A 19,295-nucleotide genomic window follows, 5' to 3' on the forward strand; every position below is an offset into this window, starting at 1 on the left:
TCCCCGAGGGTCTCGAAAGCCCAGTAGCTAAGTATTACGTTACTAGCTTGAAAATACGATGTATATTTAATTGCTGTCATAAAATTTAGAAATTCATTTCAAAATTAAGGATTATCTCCCTCACGCATAGCTCTTATCCTTAAACGAATTTGACTCCACTTTTTTGGCACACTGTTTACCCCTATAATAGCTCTAAAACTTCATTGTTATTTCGGATTTCAAACATTTCGGTCGCATCACTGAAAAGACATTATTTGTCGAAATGCGCATCTGGAGCATCAAAATTCGCACCATATAAGTTTTACATGTACACTATTTATACATATGTACACTATTTATACATATGTACACTATCTATATGTATGTACACTATTTATATGCATGTACACTATTTCTATGTATGTACACTATTTATATGTATGTACACTATTATACGTATGTAGACTATTTATATGTATGTACACTATTTATATGTATGGATACAATATTTATACATATGTACATTGTATATATGTATGTACACTATTTATACGTACACTATTTATATGTATGTACACTATTTATATGTATGTACATTATTTGTATGTATGTACACTATTTATATGTATGTACACTATTATACGTATGTACACTATCTATATGTATGTACACTATTTATATGTATGTGCACTATTTATATGTATGTACACTATTTATATGCATGTACACTATTTATATGTGTGTACACTATCTATATGTATGTACACTATTTATATGTATGTACACTCTTTATACTTGAGTACACTATTTATATGTATGTACACTATTTATATATATGAACACTATTTATACATATGTACACTATTTATATGTATATACACTATTTATATGTACATAGACTATTTATACGTATATACAATATTTATACGTATGCACACTATTTATATGTATGTACACTATTTATATGTATGTACACTATTTATATGTATACACACTATTTATATGTATGTACACTATTTGTATGTATGTACACTATATGTATGTACACTATTTTTATGTGTGTACACTATTTATATGTATGTACACTATTTATACGTGTGTACACTATTTATATGTATGTACACTATTTACATGTATGTACACTATTTATACGTATGTACACTATTTATACATATGTACACTATTTATATGTGTGTACATTATTTATACATATGTACACTATTTATACATATGTACACTATTTATACGTATGTACACTATTTATATGTGTGTACATTATTTTTATGTATGTACACTATTTATATGTATGTACACTATTTATATGTATGTACACTATTTATACGTATACACACTATTTATATGTATGCACACTATCTATATGTCAATATAGGCGTGTAAACACTAGACGACTTCAGTGCTGTTAAAGTTTGATACATTGTCCAATGTCTATTCTTCTTTCATGTTCATCAGTTGGTATATCTGCTACAGTGTTGATTTATTGGTTATCAAACGCTCTTTGACAAATCAAAAACCCTTCGAAGATCCCAAATTAGTTATGTCTGAATATAAATTTCCGGATATGACATTTATGGAATTGCAGTCTGCTGTCCAATCCTTCCCTGCATTGAACAAGACATTCATCAAGTAAACTGAAATTTTTATTTGTATCAGAAGTTAAACAATTTAACAAATATATCATAAAGCATCTGAAATCAGAAATTAAAAGGCATACCAGAAACCTTGGCCTGGGTCCAATTTTGGCCTGATTTGGCGCCAACCCAAATTTCGGCATGGTCTCGAAGGTTGCCCTGGACTCAAAAGTTGGCCTGGCCTCAAATTTGATCTCTGAAATGTTTTGGGCCTCAATCAATGCTAAAAAATCAATACGCCAATCAACTCTTTAGTATTGTTTAGTACTGTGTGTACTAGTACATAAGTTCGGAAGAAAAAATTGATTGAATCAGTGAACTGATCAATAGATATTCAATAGGATCCATTAGATTGGTGGTAGTTCAAGTTTATTTTAATGTGTACATTTACAAAACAACAGAAATATATCAATTATCTGCTATGACTTTGAAAAAAGTTAAACCCGATATTAAATCAATGAAATTAATCGAAATTTTAGATTAAACAATTAGTATTGGTTGAGGCCAAACCATTTCTAGAGGCCAAATATATGGCCAGGCCAACTTTTCAGGCCAGACCAGGCCAGGTCAATGGGACAGGCCAGGTTTTATAGTATGCCGAAATCAAAATGATTTAAGGTAGCTACACCCTCGTGTGACTTATCAATATCAATGGTTGAAAGTGGGGAAACCGTATTAATTTCCACTCAATGTAGTTTCATTTAATTAATAATCAAAGAAAATGTGTATGTCACCACCTTTTTTTAAGATGTCAGACATACAAAAACAGAAGTATAGGTCAACATAAGAAAATGACACATTCTCGTAAAACAAAATTATAGATATAGATAAAAACTTGTGAAAATGACTCATTCTTAACGTCAACCGTTTACAAAAACTACTAATTCATAAATGTATATAAATTAATTGTGGATATTAAGAAAATCATTGTATAATAGACATACAGTAGAGGGAATACAAGGATGGGTTTTTGTCCTTGACAACATGTTTTAATTATGAATGATTGATTATGTATGGAAAAATCAACATGTTCACAATCAATAGTTTACCAAATGTTCTATCATATTCAGTGAATAAAATTCTTCTAAAAGATGTTTCTATTATGCGCAAAGTTTAATGTTATCAAGATTTTTGAAAAAACCAATGCCATCACACGAGTATCGATCTAACTTACCGGAGGTCGCAGGTTTACAGACCGTGTTTTCTAGCTCGAAACACCCACCTGAAAATCTGACCGATGTATCTTGACAATGTATATACTACTCTGTGAAAATCGTTTTCCATTCAACAGCATAGGTTTTTAGTAATTACGTCTTCAACATACTATTGTTTGAACGGTGGCAACACTGTTTTCCATTGAATTATATATAAATTATAATGATTGACTTTATTCGTGGCATTATTCAAGTTAAAATAGACAGAATTTGGTGCTGTTAATCTTGATAATATTGAGATCAAAGCGCGACAAAAACAATTCAAAAAATATTCATGAAAAAAAATTATGGGGTAATCGAGTTCATTTTTTAAAGAAAAAGATGTCAATGTTTGATAAAAACCATCAAAGCAGCAGTTTTTAATAAATGACGTTACAAATATTTGCGACGTCATTCAACAACGTTATTCATTTACTTTTCATGCATCACTTCAAAAAGAAGATCGGTAAAATCAAATCTGCTTAGCAGAAGATAGAGAAACAAAGATAACTTTGAATAGAGGAAATCCACCACAATCGTCTATTTTCTGAAAGAAGTATAATACTCTTAACCCACCGCAATCGTCTATTTTATGAAAGAAGTCCAGTACTATTAATTCTCTTTATCAAAGAGGTACAAAACACCAAAACAAACAGATGCACACAATATTTTTGAATTGAAACATTTACTTGATTTAATATTGTAGTTGTATTTTTTTTTAAAGATCACAAGGTGAAAGAAATCAAAATCACTTGAGGGACTCTAGTTCAGATCGACAACCTTACATTTTAACCCCACTGGACGGAAACAGAAGAAAAATATATATGACTGGTTTTATCTATGCATTTGTGAAAGGAAATCAGCCATAATGTTATGGCAATATGCCGCCCTAATTTGTGATATTTTGGTTGATCATGCTGAATATACTCTTCAGTTGAAACAAAGTCCAGAATACTATTTTATCTGCAAATTGATAATAATCAAATTTCCCACAAATTAACATCACATGGAATGGCGAAAACGTGCTTTATTACATTTTGTTGATTTTGACTCCAACAAATATGTATTTCACTAATTCGTTCCAACTCGACAAAGCAGTTGCTCTTTTCTTCGTAGATATGTTGTGCTATCTTCCAAACACTGTAATGGATATAGCATGTACCCAAACTAATGTCGGTACAAAGCAAGACCTAGTGGGTCACTATTATTACAACATTTCATATACAGTTCTATACAATATATAGGAAGATATGAATATTAATATCACTATTGATACAACATTTCATATAAATATGTGGACAATATATGGTTGCAACACAAAACAAAAGAACTAATTATTACATATATAAACTCTATACACATTCAAGAGTATGTTATTTAATTGTCATCTAATTGAGGATTAAACTATAGGGATTTATGTGTTTGCAATATTTCTAATGAATATAACCATTACATCATGTATCTGCAGGTCATTTAAAGGAAGCACTGAAGGGGACAGATTTAAAATTTGGGCTCTACCATGCCATGATAGAGTGGTTTAACCCAATATGGCTCAGGGATCAAGAGAATAATTTCACCACTCAGAGATATGTCAAAGTGAGTTACAACAAGAAAGGCCCAACGAATACATTACATCTTACACGGTTGACAGAGGATGCTTACTCCTCCTAGGCACCTGGGCCCACCTCTGGTATATCCAGGGGCCCGGGTTTGCCCAACTCTCTATTTTGTATTGTTTATAGGAGTTACGAGATTGATCACTTTTCGTTATCTTCGCCTTTCATCTTTGAGAAAAGGTGTTCTTGGATATTAGGATACCTTACATTCCTGAAGGTTGAAAAAATGAAGATTACAAAATATGGGCATTGTCATAAACCTCATAAAGAACAAAAAGGTGAAAATAATGAACAGTAATCAATCTCGTGACTCTTATAAAGATTACAAAATTAAGAGTAGGGCAAACATGGACCCCTGGACATACCAGAGGTCAGACCAGGTGCTTAGGAGGAGTAAGCATCCCCTCTTCACCTGTCACACCTGCCGTGAGTCCACTACCTTAATAAAGTAAACTTTTGTGGAGGATCAAGAATAATTCAATCGTACATTGGAAAGACCCTGCAAATCTGTTCATACCCAAGTGCAATTTGATTGCTGCTTGTACAACATTTCATTATCAAAATAAAAATTACGGTTTATTAATTTCTCTGTCACGAGTCAGTGCTTCAGATGGAACTAGGCCCCAGGCAATACATTAGTTATGGGTCTAACGTATAACGCATCCTCATGTATAACGCACAATCTCAAAGTTTGGTTAATTTCCTTGGAAAAAATGTATGGTGTTTTCTCGAACTTTTCTCAGAAAAAAAAACATGTTTATTTCGCATAAATAAGATAATCAAATGAAACAAAACTTGTTAAACATGGATAATGAATTAAAATTTATTTCTGTCTTATATTTCTTTTCATGCTAGCGAACTTGAATTAAACAATAAAATGCTTTCTTTGTTGTTTCCTCGGGTGATGAAGGTAGCAAGCATAACAGAAAAAATGCGGGTTATGCAAATTTTTTTCTGCAATGATTGCTACCTTTATCACTCAATGAAACAACAGAGAAAGACATTTTATTGTGTATATTTATATTTTAATACATTTTTTAAAATATAAACTAGAATTAAGTTCTAAAATATATGGTTGATCCATTTGTTACGTTAAACGAAACAACCAATACACCCTTTGGCCTTGTTGACGTTCCATATTTGTTAATGATTATGCAGACAGGTGGTACTAGAAAACCAGATCGAGCTAGTTTGAAACAAACATGTATTCATTGTATATTGAAAGCAATGCCAATTTCGAAAGAAATATAAGAGAAAAGATTCAGTGAATGTAAATATTATGAATTAACCCAAGTCTGTCGTAATATTCCTTAAATCAGTTGCATTTCACACATATAGAAATCTTCTGGCGTGATTGACTTTCTTAGGGTGGGAGATTTTAGGGTGGAGGATCTTAGGGTGAAGGAGATGGTAGTGGTAGTTCGTTCTTTTCGGAGGTTTTCTGTCGCACACAGTCCTTTCTCCACCCTGCAAGATGACTGTACGTATCAAGATCTTCAGGGGATTCACATTCCGTGGCTTCGGAAGGTATCGGCGGGGTGACGTCAGAAACGTTCTGTACGGGATGCTCCGAGATTTCTATATGGTGAACGTGAAGACACGCACTGCAGATGTCTGCGATTCCCCCCCCCCCCCCACATCGTCCTCATCAAGCCTTGGTGGATTCTGAAACGTTTTAGGAAAAAGGTGAAAATAAAAAACAGTTACCAATCTCATAAATCCTATAAGGAATACAAAATAGAGAGTTGAACAAACACGGACCCCTGGACATACCAGAGGTGGGATCAGATGTCTCGGAGTAAGCATCCCTTATTTTGAACACACACAAATAGACTTTCTAGATCCCTAAAGGCATACTAATAGATGTAGTTTAGTTTAATTTTATTCAATACGTTTATGACAATAACTACCAGGTACAAATACCAGTAAGAGATTGGAAAATGTTATGGTTTATGTATATCCACACAAAATATTCTGTTGCAATTGCGAGATTGATGGAAAATGACGCACATCAATTTATTTGTATATGTTACTTCCTATCAGACATGATAGTCAATGTAGAATATGAAAGGTGAAGATAACGAACAGTGATCAATCTCATAACTCCTATAAGCAATACAAAAAAGAGGTTTTATGATGAAGATAGGAATGAAAGTAAGACAGAATTTTCTTACATTTTCTGCTGATTCGTAAATGATCTCGCTGTGGACTACGTAAGTATTGAGGCTGAGTTCCAGCTCCTGTGTTTGCATATCTAACCTGTTATAATAACGAGCAGGTATTATAACAATATCTAACCTGTTACAACAACGAACAGGTATTATAACAATATCTAACCTGTTACAACAACGAGTAGGTATTATAACAATATCTAATCTGTTACTAACAGAAACTATGACATACCATATAACTAAACACCTCCTCAACTCCCATTCTCCTCCAGTAAAGCTAACATATTTGATTACATTATTCGATAACAACATTCAACATATGAAAGGTGAATATAACGAACAGTGATCAATCTCATAACTCCTATAAGCAATACAAAATAGATAGTTAGGCAAACACAGACCCCTGGAGACGCCAGAGGTGGGATCAGGTGCCTACGAGGAGTAAGCATCCCGTCCACCGGTCACACCCGCCGTGAGCCCTATATCCTGATCAGGTAAACGGAGTTATCAGTAGTCAAACTCAGTGTGCCAAGAACCGCCTAACAATCGGTATGAAACACGTCACACAGCATTTGACCCAAATGATAGGTTGTATTGACGAACTATATCGTTATAACGACCATAGAATTTGCGAAATGCTGACTTCAATCGAGATTATTGAAACTCCTGTACCATCAACTTGTTTGTCAGTAGCTTGCCTCGATTTAAACCCTGACCATACGCAGAACAAGCTCTTGCGTATAGAATCAGTTGAGAGATATAAACACCATATGCACATGATAATGGAATATTGCTACACATGGTTAATATGACGATGGAGAATGAGAAACTCTAGCATATTTTTGTATTTCAACTTCAGAGAACTTCTGTGAGGAATCAGAGTGGTGTTTAACAAAAGCAATTTTTTGGATGACTGATCACAGATATGAATATTTCCTTTTTCCATTTTTATTGAAGAAGCAACGGTCTATGATGTCAAAAAGTCTAGTCTTTAATTTATCGTGAGGAATGGTCTTGTAAAATGTTGAAAAGTCATACGTTTTGATTTGATTGATTTGGGAAAAGTTTTGCGATTTCAAGTTTACTTAAAGGTCTTTAGAACTTTTTAGAATCCGCATTTGATTAACATCACTTCTGACATATGTAGTCGCACAGTAAATTTGAAGTTTCTCCAAAGCTGTTAATATTTTCGTGAAGAGCAAAGATGGGGGTTTGGTAGAGCACTTACTGTATCCAGCAATGTATCTTTGTTTGTAAGGGTTTTTATATAGTTTAACAATCCAGTATAGGTACGGTAACTCATATTCATTCGACCCATTGACTGGGATATTAAAGGGACTGGTTCACGATTTTTGATAAAAATATTTTTTCAATTTTTATGTTAAACATTAAAAATATAACTCTTTTAATGTTGACAGCCAAATGTTTGACCTTCTGAATGCAAGAATAAAAGCAATATTTTAGCCTTAAATCTCTGTTATGTAAACAAAGACTCGAGTCTTTTTATGTATACAAACAAACAAGTGAAATATTGATTTTGTAATGTAAAGCATCTTAATTTTGCATAGTCACAAATTTTAACTTTTAGATTACACATTTTACCTCAAAAATGCTTGAAATGTGAAAGTTATGATAAAGTTAGATCAATATCCATTTCTTTTGAACATTTCGTAAACAATTATATACTCCAATCTTTGTTTACAAAACAAATAATAAACTCTCTAAAATGAGCTTCTGTAATAATGTATAACCTTAATTTTTATGTGAACTCTTTTAAACACATTAGACAGTTGATTTTGATCATTAAAATGAAAAAGAAATTTTTGGTGAAAATCGTGCATCAGTCCCTTTAAACGTGTCTAAAACTGAAGCATGGGGTTTGAAGAATTTCAACTTTTGAAAGGGCAGTTGGAGTATAAGTACGATTGCCAAAAGTGGAGTTAATGCCAAGTTCGTTTAAAATACAGTTGCAATAACGACTCTTACAAAGACAATGTTGTTACAAGCTTTGATAGCTGGAACCAAAACATATTCCTCATGTAACCTATCTAATTCTTTTATCACTTTTGGTTTACTAAACACAGCAGGATAAATGGTACGTACGTTTGTTTTAATATGCCTAATGCGGGATTTTAATATTCCTCTTATGCTTTTAACCCATTCTGACAAAGTATCAAATTTTTCTCCATATTTAGCCCATCGTCTGGCATAATCTTCGACATAATTCATAATAGAGATGAAGTTCTGTCGCCAATTAAACGACCGAGGTTCTCTGTATTTAGGACCTTTTAGAATAAGTGATTTCAGGTCCTCATTTTCAACTATATCAACATCACCAGTAATGACATATCAAGCTGGATTATAGTTGAACGCAGATGAAGAACAAGAAGACGTTGGTGAATTACGTATAATATGGTCTATGTCTAGGCACTGCAAAGTTTGTTTATAATTAAAACGTTTGCATGCAATAGTAGAAGTATAGCTGTAGGAAATACAGGGTGTAGACTTGAACTTGAAATAAGTTGGAATACACGACTGAACCCTTTTATGACCAAGAATGTTGCTTATGTTGACGGCATTTATTCCTTTGTTTATAAATTTAAGCTTAATGAATTGGCGGCATGGTTTGGAAGGAATATCATCCATGACCCGTGCTGGTTTAAAAAGCCTGTGATAGGCAACATCCATAATCATAGAGTTCAGGCTATATTCAGGTGTTGAAAATTCAAGTATAGACTAGCTGTAGCTTCTTCAAATAACGTATGTAAAACTCTCAATGGAACAGAGTAAAGTTTTGTACGAATATGATGTGGACCTAATTGTCTGTTGACCTAAGGCAAAAGTGAATCAAACATTTATACTTGGTCTTTTATATGAACGATGTCCATGAGTGCGTTTCCGTCTTTGAGTATTGGGAAAGAGTCCCATGACATTCACGTTATTTCCTTGTGCACTAGTCAAATTTCCCACATCATATACATTATCATTGCATCCATATGGAAATACAGTGTCTAGGGTCCTGATCCAGTGATCTTCTCCTTGTCTAGGAAAAGGGGTACTTAATGTTGGATTGTTTGTGTGATGGTAATTTTTTTCCAAAATCCTTACCTTCATGGACAAGATGGAGTGGCCCGGTGCATTAAAATCCTTGTAAAGAAGTTGGTTACCACCATTATTTATTTGAAATCTGTGCCGCGATATTCTTTTATTAAGTGAACCCTTGGTTTCTCCCACATAAATTAAGCTACATAGGTTACAATCAATAGCGTAGATAACATTAGAAGATTTACAAGTCAAATTATCAAAAGTTTTGGTACAGAAACTACGTCCAGTGAGATTACTGCTAAATGAATTTCTTGTGATCAGTATATCACATGTTTTACAATGTTTTGCAGAACATTTTGAGATTGAGCACATGGGATCTAAAAAGGAATCATCAAAAATATCTCTTAAAGGAACATAACAGTCTTTAATTTGGGTATAAGAATTTTGGTTTATGTACCAAAGCTGACAATTTGACGATTGTACATAAGACAAATCTTTGATATCTCGAAGGATAATCCGAGGGACACCAACCGATCTGTAGGAGCCTGCGTCCCTTATATACTCCACAGAGTGACACCTTTTTATAGTGGGCAACGTGTCAGCCAGTATTGTTTGGTCATTGTGTATATTCATGAAGGAACATATATCGAGAGACAAGTATCCTTACGTAATGTACAAATTTACCATCACACAAACAATCCAACATTCAGTAAGTATATAATGTAAACATTCACCGAGGGATTGGAAGCATGTCCACAAGCATTTCTATGACGTCATTGACAGTTCATTACGTTTTAAAAGAACTTCCCCATTCATTATTCACTACTAATGCTAATTGTATTGTTTTTGTAAATAATTAAGAAATAGATATACTATTAATACGCCTATAGAAAGCATGATTAGAGATGAAGCAATAATCACTAAATCTAAGTTCATCAGCTTACATATATGTCAATTCGATATATTCCTTTGAACTCGAGATAAAAGACACCACAAGGTCCTCCACATCTGCTTTGTACTTAGATATTTTATTGAAAATGAATATTAACGACATACTAACAACTCAAATTTATGACAAACGGTATGATTTCAGCTTCTCCAATGTGAAATTCCCATATTTATGTAGCAATATCTCATTATCACCTGCATATGGTGTTTATATCTCTCAACTGATTCAATATGCAAGAGCTTATTCTGCGTATGATCATTGTTCTAAATCAAGACAGGCTACTGACAAATTAATGTTACAAGGATTTGAGCAGTCTCGTTTAAAGTCAGCATTTTGCAAATTATATGATCGTTATAATAATTCAATTTGCCAATACTACCTGTCATTGAATCAAATGCTGTCTGGCGGGTTTTATACTGATCGTCAGGCCGTTCTTGGCACACATATTTTGACAACGGATTACTCCGTTTTCCTGATCAAGATATACGACTCACGGCGAGTGTGACTGATTGATAGGCGATGATTTTTCCTCTTAGGTATCTGATCCCATCTCTGGTATGTCCAAGGGACAGTGTTTACCCAACTATTTATCTTAGGAGTTATGAGATTGATCACTGTTCGTTATTTTTACCTTTCATATACATGGTGAAAATAAATTTACTAAAACTTTATTCACCAAAAATCCAAATCTGCCAAATTTGTGTTCCGTAAAAGAGACTTTACGGTACATGTATGTATGGTATGGTAATGCGATCCAATTTATGGAATTCCAGTGTTATCATCTGCTAATTTGAAAACATATATCAACATAAATTAACGAATGTTTGATGACGTCAACAAGTTATCCATAAAATGATAATTTCAAAGGATAGATTGATAAATCGTTAGATCAATAGATTGACATATGAATGAATCGATATAAAGATAATAAATTTGACTAATGGAGAATGGTTTCTGTAAATGTTAAGTATTGCTTGAGACGTCACAAATGACGTCATAAAATTGCCTGTGAGCGTGATTTACCCTTGCAAACCAACAAAACATTTACAGCAAATAAAAGTCACGTAATTCACGCATAACTTGAAATTGGCTACATCTAGATATTCACATAATTTTACTAATTGAAGAAATTCAAAAATATGCGTGTTATTCAATTTCTCAGCGCACCGTTGTGTATCATCAGTGTGATCAACGTAAACAAGGCCAAACATATTAAACAGTCATTAAACATGCAAGAGAATAGTTGGTGCTTTCTTCAGTAATTCTTTACCCAGATGCAAGTTTGAATACAATATACAGTTATGTTTATCTTTCTGTGTCTATCTTCTGTTAAATCTCAGTACCTCTCATGTCGACGTTTTCTTCTCCGGAGACAGCTAAATACAAACACTGTACCAAGTACTCCGACAACAAAAGAACCGAATCCAACAAACAACAGTCTTCTGGTAAATCCTGATATGAAAATTAATAAAATTACATCAATTGAATACTCTCTCTCTCTCTCTCTCTCTCTCTCTCTCTCTCTCTCTCTCTCTCTCTCTGATGGATTGTATTTTGTTTAACACCTCTCTGGAGAATTTTTCACTCAAATGGAGACGTCACCAACACCGGCAAAGGGCTTAAAATTTAGTCCTTTGCTCGGCGCTTGCAGTCATTGAGCAGTGATGGTTCTTAAGCGTACCACACCTACGGTGACACAGGATATCCATTTTAAGGTCATATCCGAGGACCCATGACATTCACACCTAATGCCGAGCGTTTGACGAGGGAACTCTCACTACCTGTTTTAACGACTTACGTCTGTCGTTGTTAGGATTCGAACCCCGGCCTTCCGCATGCACGGCGAACGCTCTAACCTCTAGACCAGCTATATCACATAATATATACATGTATAAAGGATTCAAAGAATAAAAATCATAAGAGGATGATAAGTCCAGACTAGATTCACTTGTAATACTTTTATCTCTGTCTGCGTCAGGTGTTGATTCTCCATGTACACACACCTCACTATTACTACTGCATTGAGTGGATTCTACACAAGACTGTCCAGAGGAGACCATTCCTGGTAATTACAAATATAAGATACAGAGAAAATTTGAAAAATTGTACATAAGTATGTTAAACACATTCTTGGATAGATCTGCCAAAATGGCTAATTTCGATCACACCACCTTTTTTCTTCTCGGACTAAAGGAAAGATGCTTGCTAAGACATTTTTGATTACTCTTGTTCAGTTCAGGTTCTGTATTCTTCATGTCTTACATCATCTCAGATGAACAATATTTACCCTATTTACACTCAACAAATATTCATAATATGAAAATCACATGTGAGCAATATATATGCATACTGTAAACCAACATTTATTCGCGGCTATTTCATTTTGCGATTCACCTGTGGTAAACTGGTTCACTGCGACTAGTTTTCGCATTCGAGCCTTTTTCGAGTTTATGTTAGACATTCAAGAACTGCTTCACAACGAGAAATATTCACGACGATGAGATTCTTGCGAATCTCGCGAAATTTTCTAGCACGCAAATAACAGTTTGTTTACAGTATCATTGATATCTGTCACGGTTCCAAAATAGTCACATTTTCAAGCATTACAATATATGGTAAAAATTACTCACAAAGTAAGCACCTACTGCCATTTTTAATACATTTCTCCTGACAGGCTTATGAATGGTTCCGAGATTCTATGTTGGTCAAGAAACGTTGGTTCCCGAACCAAAACACCGTGTTCAATATTATTACGCAACTTGATCTTAAGGCATTCCTCGTCAACAAGTGGCATCTCTCTCTCTCTCTCTCTCTCTCTCTCTCTCTCTCTCGTCACCAACACCGATGAGGGGCTTCAATTTTAGGCCTTTGCTTGGCGATTGCAGTCATTGAGCAGTGATGGTTCTTAAGCGTACCACACCTACTGTGACACAGGACATCCATTTTTAAGGTCATCTCCGAGGACCCATGACATTCACACCTGATGCCGAGCGTTTGACGAGGGAATTCTCACTACCTGTTTTAAAGACTTACGTCTGTCGTTGCCGGAATTCGAACACCGGCCTTCCGCATGCGCGCCGAACACTCTAACCTCTAGACCAGCTACCACATATAATATATACATGTATAAAGGAATCAAAGAATAAAAATCAAAAGAGGATGATAAGCTCAGTATAGATTCACTTGTAATACTTTTATCTCTGTCTGCGCCAGGTGTTGATTTGTCAGGTGAGCACTCTCCCTGTACACATACCTCACTGTTACTACTGCATTCAGTAGATTCTACACAAGACTGTCCAGAGGAGACCATTCCTGGGATTAAAGGAAAAATACTAGTGAAGACATTTTTGATTACTCTCATTCAGTTCAAGTTCTGTATTCTTCATGTCTTACATCAGCTCAGATGAACAATATTTACCCTATTTACATTAAACAAATATTGATAGTATGAAGATTACATGTGAGCAATATATATGTATACGTCCATGTTAGCCTTTTATATTCTGCATAGGAGGTATGGAAATATCACCACCTAGCTTGTCTTAAATGAATATTTGAATATGAAATAAAATGAAATTGGTTTTCAATGTCCTTACTTGTACAAAGTTTATGCAAACAACATGTATCATATTTTATTCATTAACATATTTTTCAGCTTCAGTTTTGCAGTTGGGTAATGAAAACCTAATAATGAATAGGTGAAGATAACGGATACTGATTGGTCTCATAACTCCTATATGGAATACAAAGTTGGGAGTTAGACAAACAAGGACCCCTGGACATACCAGAAGTGGTATCCCGTGCCTAGGAGTAGTACGCATCCCCTGTCAAACAGTCATACCCGTCGTGAGCCCTATATGTTGATCAGGTAAACGAAACAATCCTTTGTCAAAATCAATGTGTAAAGAACAGCGTAATAATTGATATAAAAAATGTCAGACAACATTAGAACCAATGATAGGATGATTGATAGATTGAATATTGTTTAACGTCCCTCTCGAGAATATTTCACTCATATGGAAACTAAATCTTTCTAAACTTCTGACTTTCAACGAGACTGTTGAAACCCCTATAACATCGACTTTCCTCCCTCAATTCAAAATCTGATCATAGGCAGAACAAGCTCTTGTGTATCGAATCAGTTGAGAGGCATCAGCATCATATGCAGGTAATATTGGAATATTGCTACATGAATATGGGAAGTTGATGGTGGACAAACTGAATTCATTCCGTTTGTCATAAAATTAAGATGTTAGTTTGCCGTTAATATTTATCTTCAATAGAATATCAAAGTACGAAACAGATGTGGAAGACTCTGTGATGTCCTTTAATTCGCGTTCACTGAGATATATCGGTTTGAATAATTGGCATGATGAAAGTGCAGACTAAAAACTAGAAAGAGTTTCCGTGCTTGAATACGTTAGGGTACACATAGGTCCTACTCGTGGGGGAAATTCTGTAATTGCAATTGTCCATCCATCGATTTAGCAATCTTAAGCTAACACTATAGCATCAAATGTTAATTTCGTGGTGGTGGTGGTGGTGGTAGGGGTTAGGTGATGATGGCAGCGATGATGGTGGTTGCGTGATCGTGGTCGTGATGATGATTGTGATGGTGGGGGTAATGGTGGTTAGTGATGATTGTGGTAGTGGGGTGATATTGGTGATGGTGGAGTGATGGTGATTGTGTAGTGGTAGTGATGATGTTGATGGTGGTGGTGGAGTGATGTTGATTGTGTAGTGGTGGTGATGATGTTGATGGTGGTGGTGGAGTGATGGTGATTGTGTAGTGGTAGTGATGATGTTGATGGTGGTGGTGGAGTGATGTTGATTGTGTAGTGGTAGTGATGATGGTGATGGTGGAGTGATGGTGATTGTGTAGTGGTGGTGGTGGTGGTGGAGTGATGGTGATTGTGGTAGTTGGGTGATATTGGTGACGGTGGTGGTGGAGTGATGGTGATTGTGTAGTGGTAGTGATGATGTTGATGGTGGTGGTGGAGTGATGGTGATTGTGTAGTGGTAATGATGATGTTGATGGTGATGGTGGAGTGATGGTGATTGTGTAGTGGTGGTGATGATAGTGATGATGGTGGTGGAGTGATGGTGATTGTGTAGTGGTAGTGATGATGTTGATGGTGATGGTGGAGTGATGGTGATTGTGTAGTGGTGGTGATGATAGTGATGATGGTGGTGGAGTGATGTTGATTGTGTAGTGGTAGTGATGATGTTGATGGTGATGGTGGAGTGATGGTGATTGTGTAGTGGTAGTGATGATGTTGATGGTGATGGTGGAGTGATGGTGATTGTGTAGTGGTAGTGATGATATTGATGGTGGTGGTGGAGTGATGGTGATTGTGTAGTGGTAGTGATGATGTTGATGGTGGTGGTGGAGTGATGTTGATTGTGTAGTGGTGGTGATGATGGTGATGGTGGTGGTGGAGTGATGTTGATTGTGTAGTGGTGGTGATGATGGTGATGGCGGTTGTGTTGGGGTTAGTAGGGGTAATGATTGTAGTGGTAATTGTGATTGATGTGATGTTACTGTTGTGATGGTGTGGTGGGGATGAGTGCTGAGGTAATTGTGTGGTGGTAGTGCGGTAAATCGTAATAGCACTTCAGTCTTTTAGACCTTTTCAATTTTTCAAAGACTTTTCTATTAAACCTAAGCCTTGACGATAAGGATGAAACGCTATCAAATTTCGTGTTATTCTATATACAAATATAAATATGAAAAGGCACACAAAATTATCCATTCAGAAGTAAGATTGAGAAGTATTTAAGGGAACGTTTTCTATAAATGAGTGAATATATTCCTGTGGATGTTGTTGTACATAACTATTTCTGCCCTACATGTATCAGTTGATAAAACTTCGAATCAATTTGAGCAAAATTTACTTCCGTCTTATACAAATACTGTACAATCATAGCAAGCTTTTAGGATTTGTGAAAACTACCTTCTAAGCATTTTTCGCCCTCTTCAAAAAACCCTTGATCACAGCTACAAACAGTTTCCCGCTCTTCGTTGTAGTAGAGACACGTTCCTGCATTTTGCGTACCAGTACATTGCTCAGAAAATATACATATCCCTCTTAATGATACTCCACCTGTTGTAAAAGGACGAAAAGTGCAGACTTCATCCGTTTCCATTTACACATTTGAATCACTTTAACTTATCATTATTTCATTAAACACTGATTATTTCATAAAACACTGAAGACAAAATTTGGGATGGAATACATGGAGATAGTGACTATTCATTCTTTCATTAAACACTGGAGGCAAACTTTGGAATGATATACAGCGATAGTTAAGAATGTAAACACTATTGAACATGTTAACCTTTTAAACAAATCCCACCAAACACGGCGTATCCATCTGGACAATGACAGAGTTTTATTCCCTCTACATATCTACATTCTTTGGCGTTCAGAGTCCCTCTACATTGTTTGCTTACTTCACAGGATTCATACAGACGGCGGTTAGCTGGAATGCAAGAACTGTATCTCAAAACCCAACAAACAACACCCCCATCCCCCTAAGAAACAAATTAACTCAGTCAAGGAAAAACGATTTACTATAACACAGTAGTCTACTGCAAACCAACTTTTATTCGCGGCTACTTTATTTCGTGATTCACCTGTGGTAAACTGGTTCGCTGTGAGTAGTTTTCGCATTCGAGCCTTTTTCGAGTTTATCACAGTATTCCGTGAATGCCGCGGAATTTTCTCACACGCAATTAACAGTTTGTTTACGTATTATGATTATCTGTCATGGTTCCAAACTAGTCATATTTTCAAGCATTACAAGATATGGTAAAAAATACTCACAAAGTAAGCACCTTCTGCCATTTTGAATACATTTCTCTTCACAGGCGCATAAATGGTTCCCGAGAGTCTCGTTGTAAACACATTTAGCACATTCTATGCTGGTGCATTGTCTGTCGTCCTCACAATCATCTCCAAGAGAAACCTCAACTAAGTAACAATTAAGGAAACGGAATTTCTCATAAAAGAAAGTCTTAGTTTAACATACAGAATTTGTAATATAACAATTAAAGATACATAATCTGTTATGAAAAGACTCAAGTCAAACAAACTATAAAATCTTAGTTTGCTATGTCATGCTCGAATGAAATAAAATCTTTTCATCTCAATCTTAATGGCAAACCTTTAAATTTTACTACGAAAATCTATTCTAAACAATGATATATGTTTCGGAATTTACCTATATAAACACATGTACATCTAAATGAAGGACGAACCATGTGCAAAATAATTAGTTAACTTTAATTGACAGTTGACTTACCCTTATTCTTTTTTTATATTTATAGAGTGTTAACTAAACGATAACTAAGAAATCAACGTAACTAAACTTTGCACAACTAGACCCTGGTGTTTAATAGCAGAATGTCGAGCGCTTATCATTTTTGCTATTTCGAACTTGGTAATTACTCTTTGCATCATGGGCCCATTTAGAATAATTTACACGATTTTGTCCGTAAAATGTAAATTCCCCATAAAAATGAATAGTCTTCTCCTAAAACAAAATAGTGTTAGGCTACCTACCTTCTCAGATGGTTAGAGAAAAGCTGACAAACAAAAATCGTTCAAAGGTGGCCTAAGAACCTTTGTAAATACAACACAACCGATTCTGAGAATTTTTGTATCAGGGTTTCATAACTCATTTCTACATTTCTTTAACACCATGTCAGTTGCAATCACCTTGTAAACATTTTCCATCGAAGATCTCGAATCCCTCTTGACAGGAGCAAAAATTTCTCTCGCCAATTCGTTTACATTGGAAGTCCGAGTCGCAGTGTTCCTCCTCGTTGCAAAATTCTAGAAGTTTTCTTTTGGCTTAGATAACAAAAATTATCATTTTTAACTTTTGAAATTGAAATTATATCTTTTAAATAGCTAACTCTTTCTTGATATTAAAGATCGCTGCATTTCCACTTGGTTTTTTACGAAATTACTAATATCTGTTAAAAACTGACAATACTAGCATTTCATTGAGAGTTTGAAATGCTCATCGATTCAACTTCAAATTCCATTAGGCGTAGTTTTACGAGGTACACACTAATCCTTACGTTTAATACAGTCTCCGTTCATCCAATCCAAACCTCCACTGCAGGCACACACATTGTCTTGATACTCCTCTACATAGCGACATTTCACTGCTTTAGGAGCCCCTGTGCATTGTTTATCTGTACGACAGCTTTCATGAATCTTTTTACCATCTATGAAAGATGAAGATAACGAACAGTGATCAATCTCATAACTCTTTTAAGCAATACAAAATAGAGAGTTGGGTAATCACGGACCTATAAAATAAAATCAAAACAGTAATTTTTTCCGTTTACCTGATCAGGATATAGGGCTCACTGCGGGTGTGACCGGTCGACAGGGGATGCTTTCTCCTCATAGGCACCAGATCCCACCTCTGGTGTGTCCAGGGGTCCGTATTTGCTCAACTATCTATTTTGTATTGCTTATAGGAGTTATGGGATTGATTACTGTTCGTTATCTTCACCTTTCATCGAAGTCTTTTTTGCGATATTTACAATTATGTTTTGCCTTGGATAGCTTTATTAATTAAGATGATAGACATTTCCTCATGAATATGAACGATGTGCGTGTGAATTTTGATAAATATAGTAAGATTAATTTAATGGTTCGAAGTATCATTATGCT

General features: G+C 35.1%; 1 protein-coding gene across 1 annotated transcript; it reads right to left on the minus strand.

The window, feature by feature from the left end:
• Positions 1–1,619: 1,619 nt before the first annotated feature.
• LOC125665565 (protein kinase C-binding protein NELL2-like) lies at positions 1,620–18,866 on the minus strand. The gene is made up of 10 exons (XM_056152314.1): positions 18,692–18,866; positions 18,324–18,458; positions 17,430–17,576; positions 16,942–17,085; positions 16,557–16,706; positions 13,795–13,914; positions 12,560–12,664; positions 11,946–12,054; positions 6,612–6,696; positions 1,620–6,102 (listed from the first exon to the last, which is right to left on the minus strand). Exons 1-10 carry the CDS (start codon positions 18,711–18,713, stop codon positions 6,016–6,018), a joined length of 1,104 nt encoding a protein of 367 aa, XP_056008289.1. The 5' UTR covers positions 18,714–18,866; the 3' UTR covers positions 1,620–6,015.
• Positions 18,867–19,295: the final 429 nt, after the last annotated feature.

This window comes from Ostrea edulis, chromosome 10 (assembly GCF_947568905.1).
Source record: "Ostrea edulis chromosome 10, xbOstEdul1.1, whole genome shotgun sequence".
Taxonomy (NCBI): domain Eukaryota; kingdom Metazoa; phylum Mollusca; class Bivalvia; order Ostreida; family Ostreidae; genus Ostrea; species Ostrea edulis.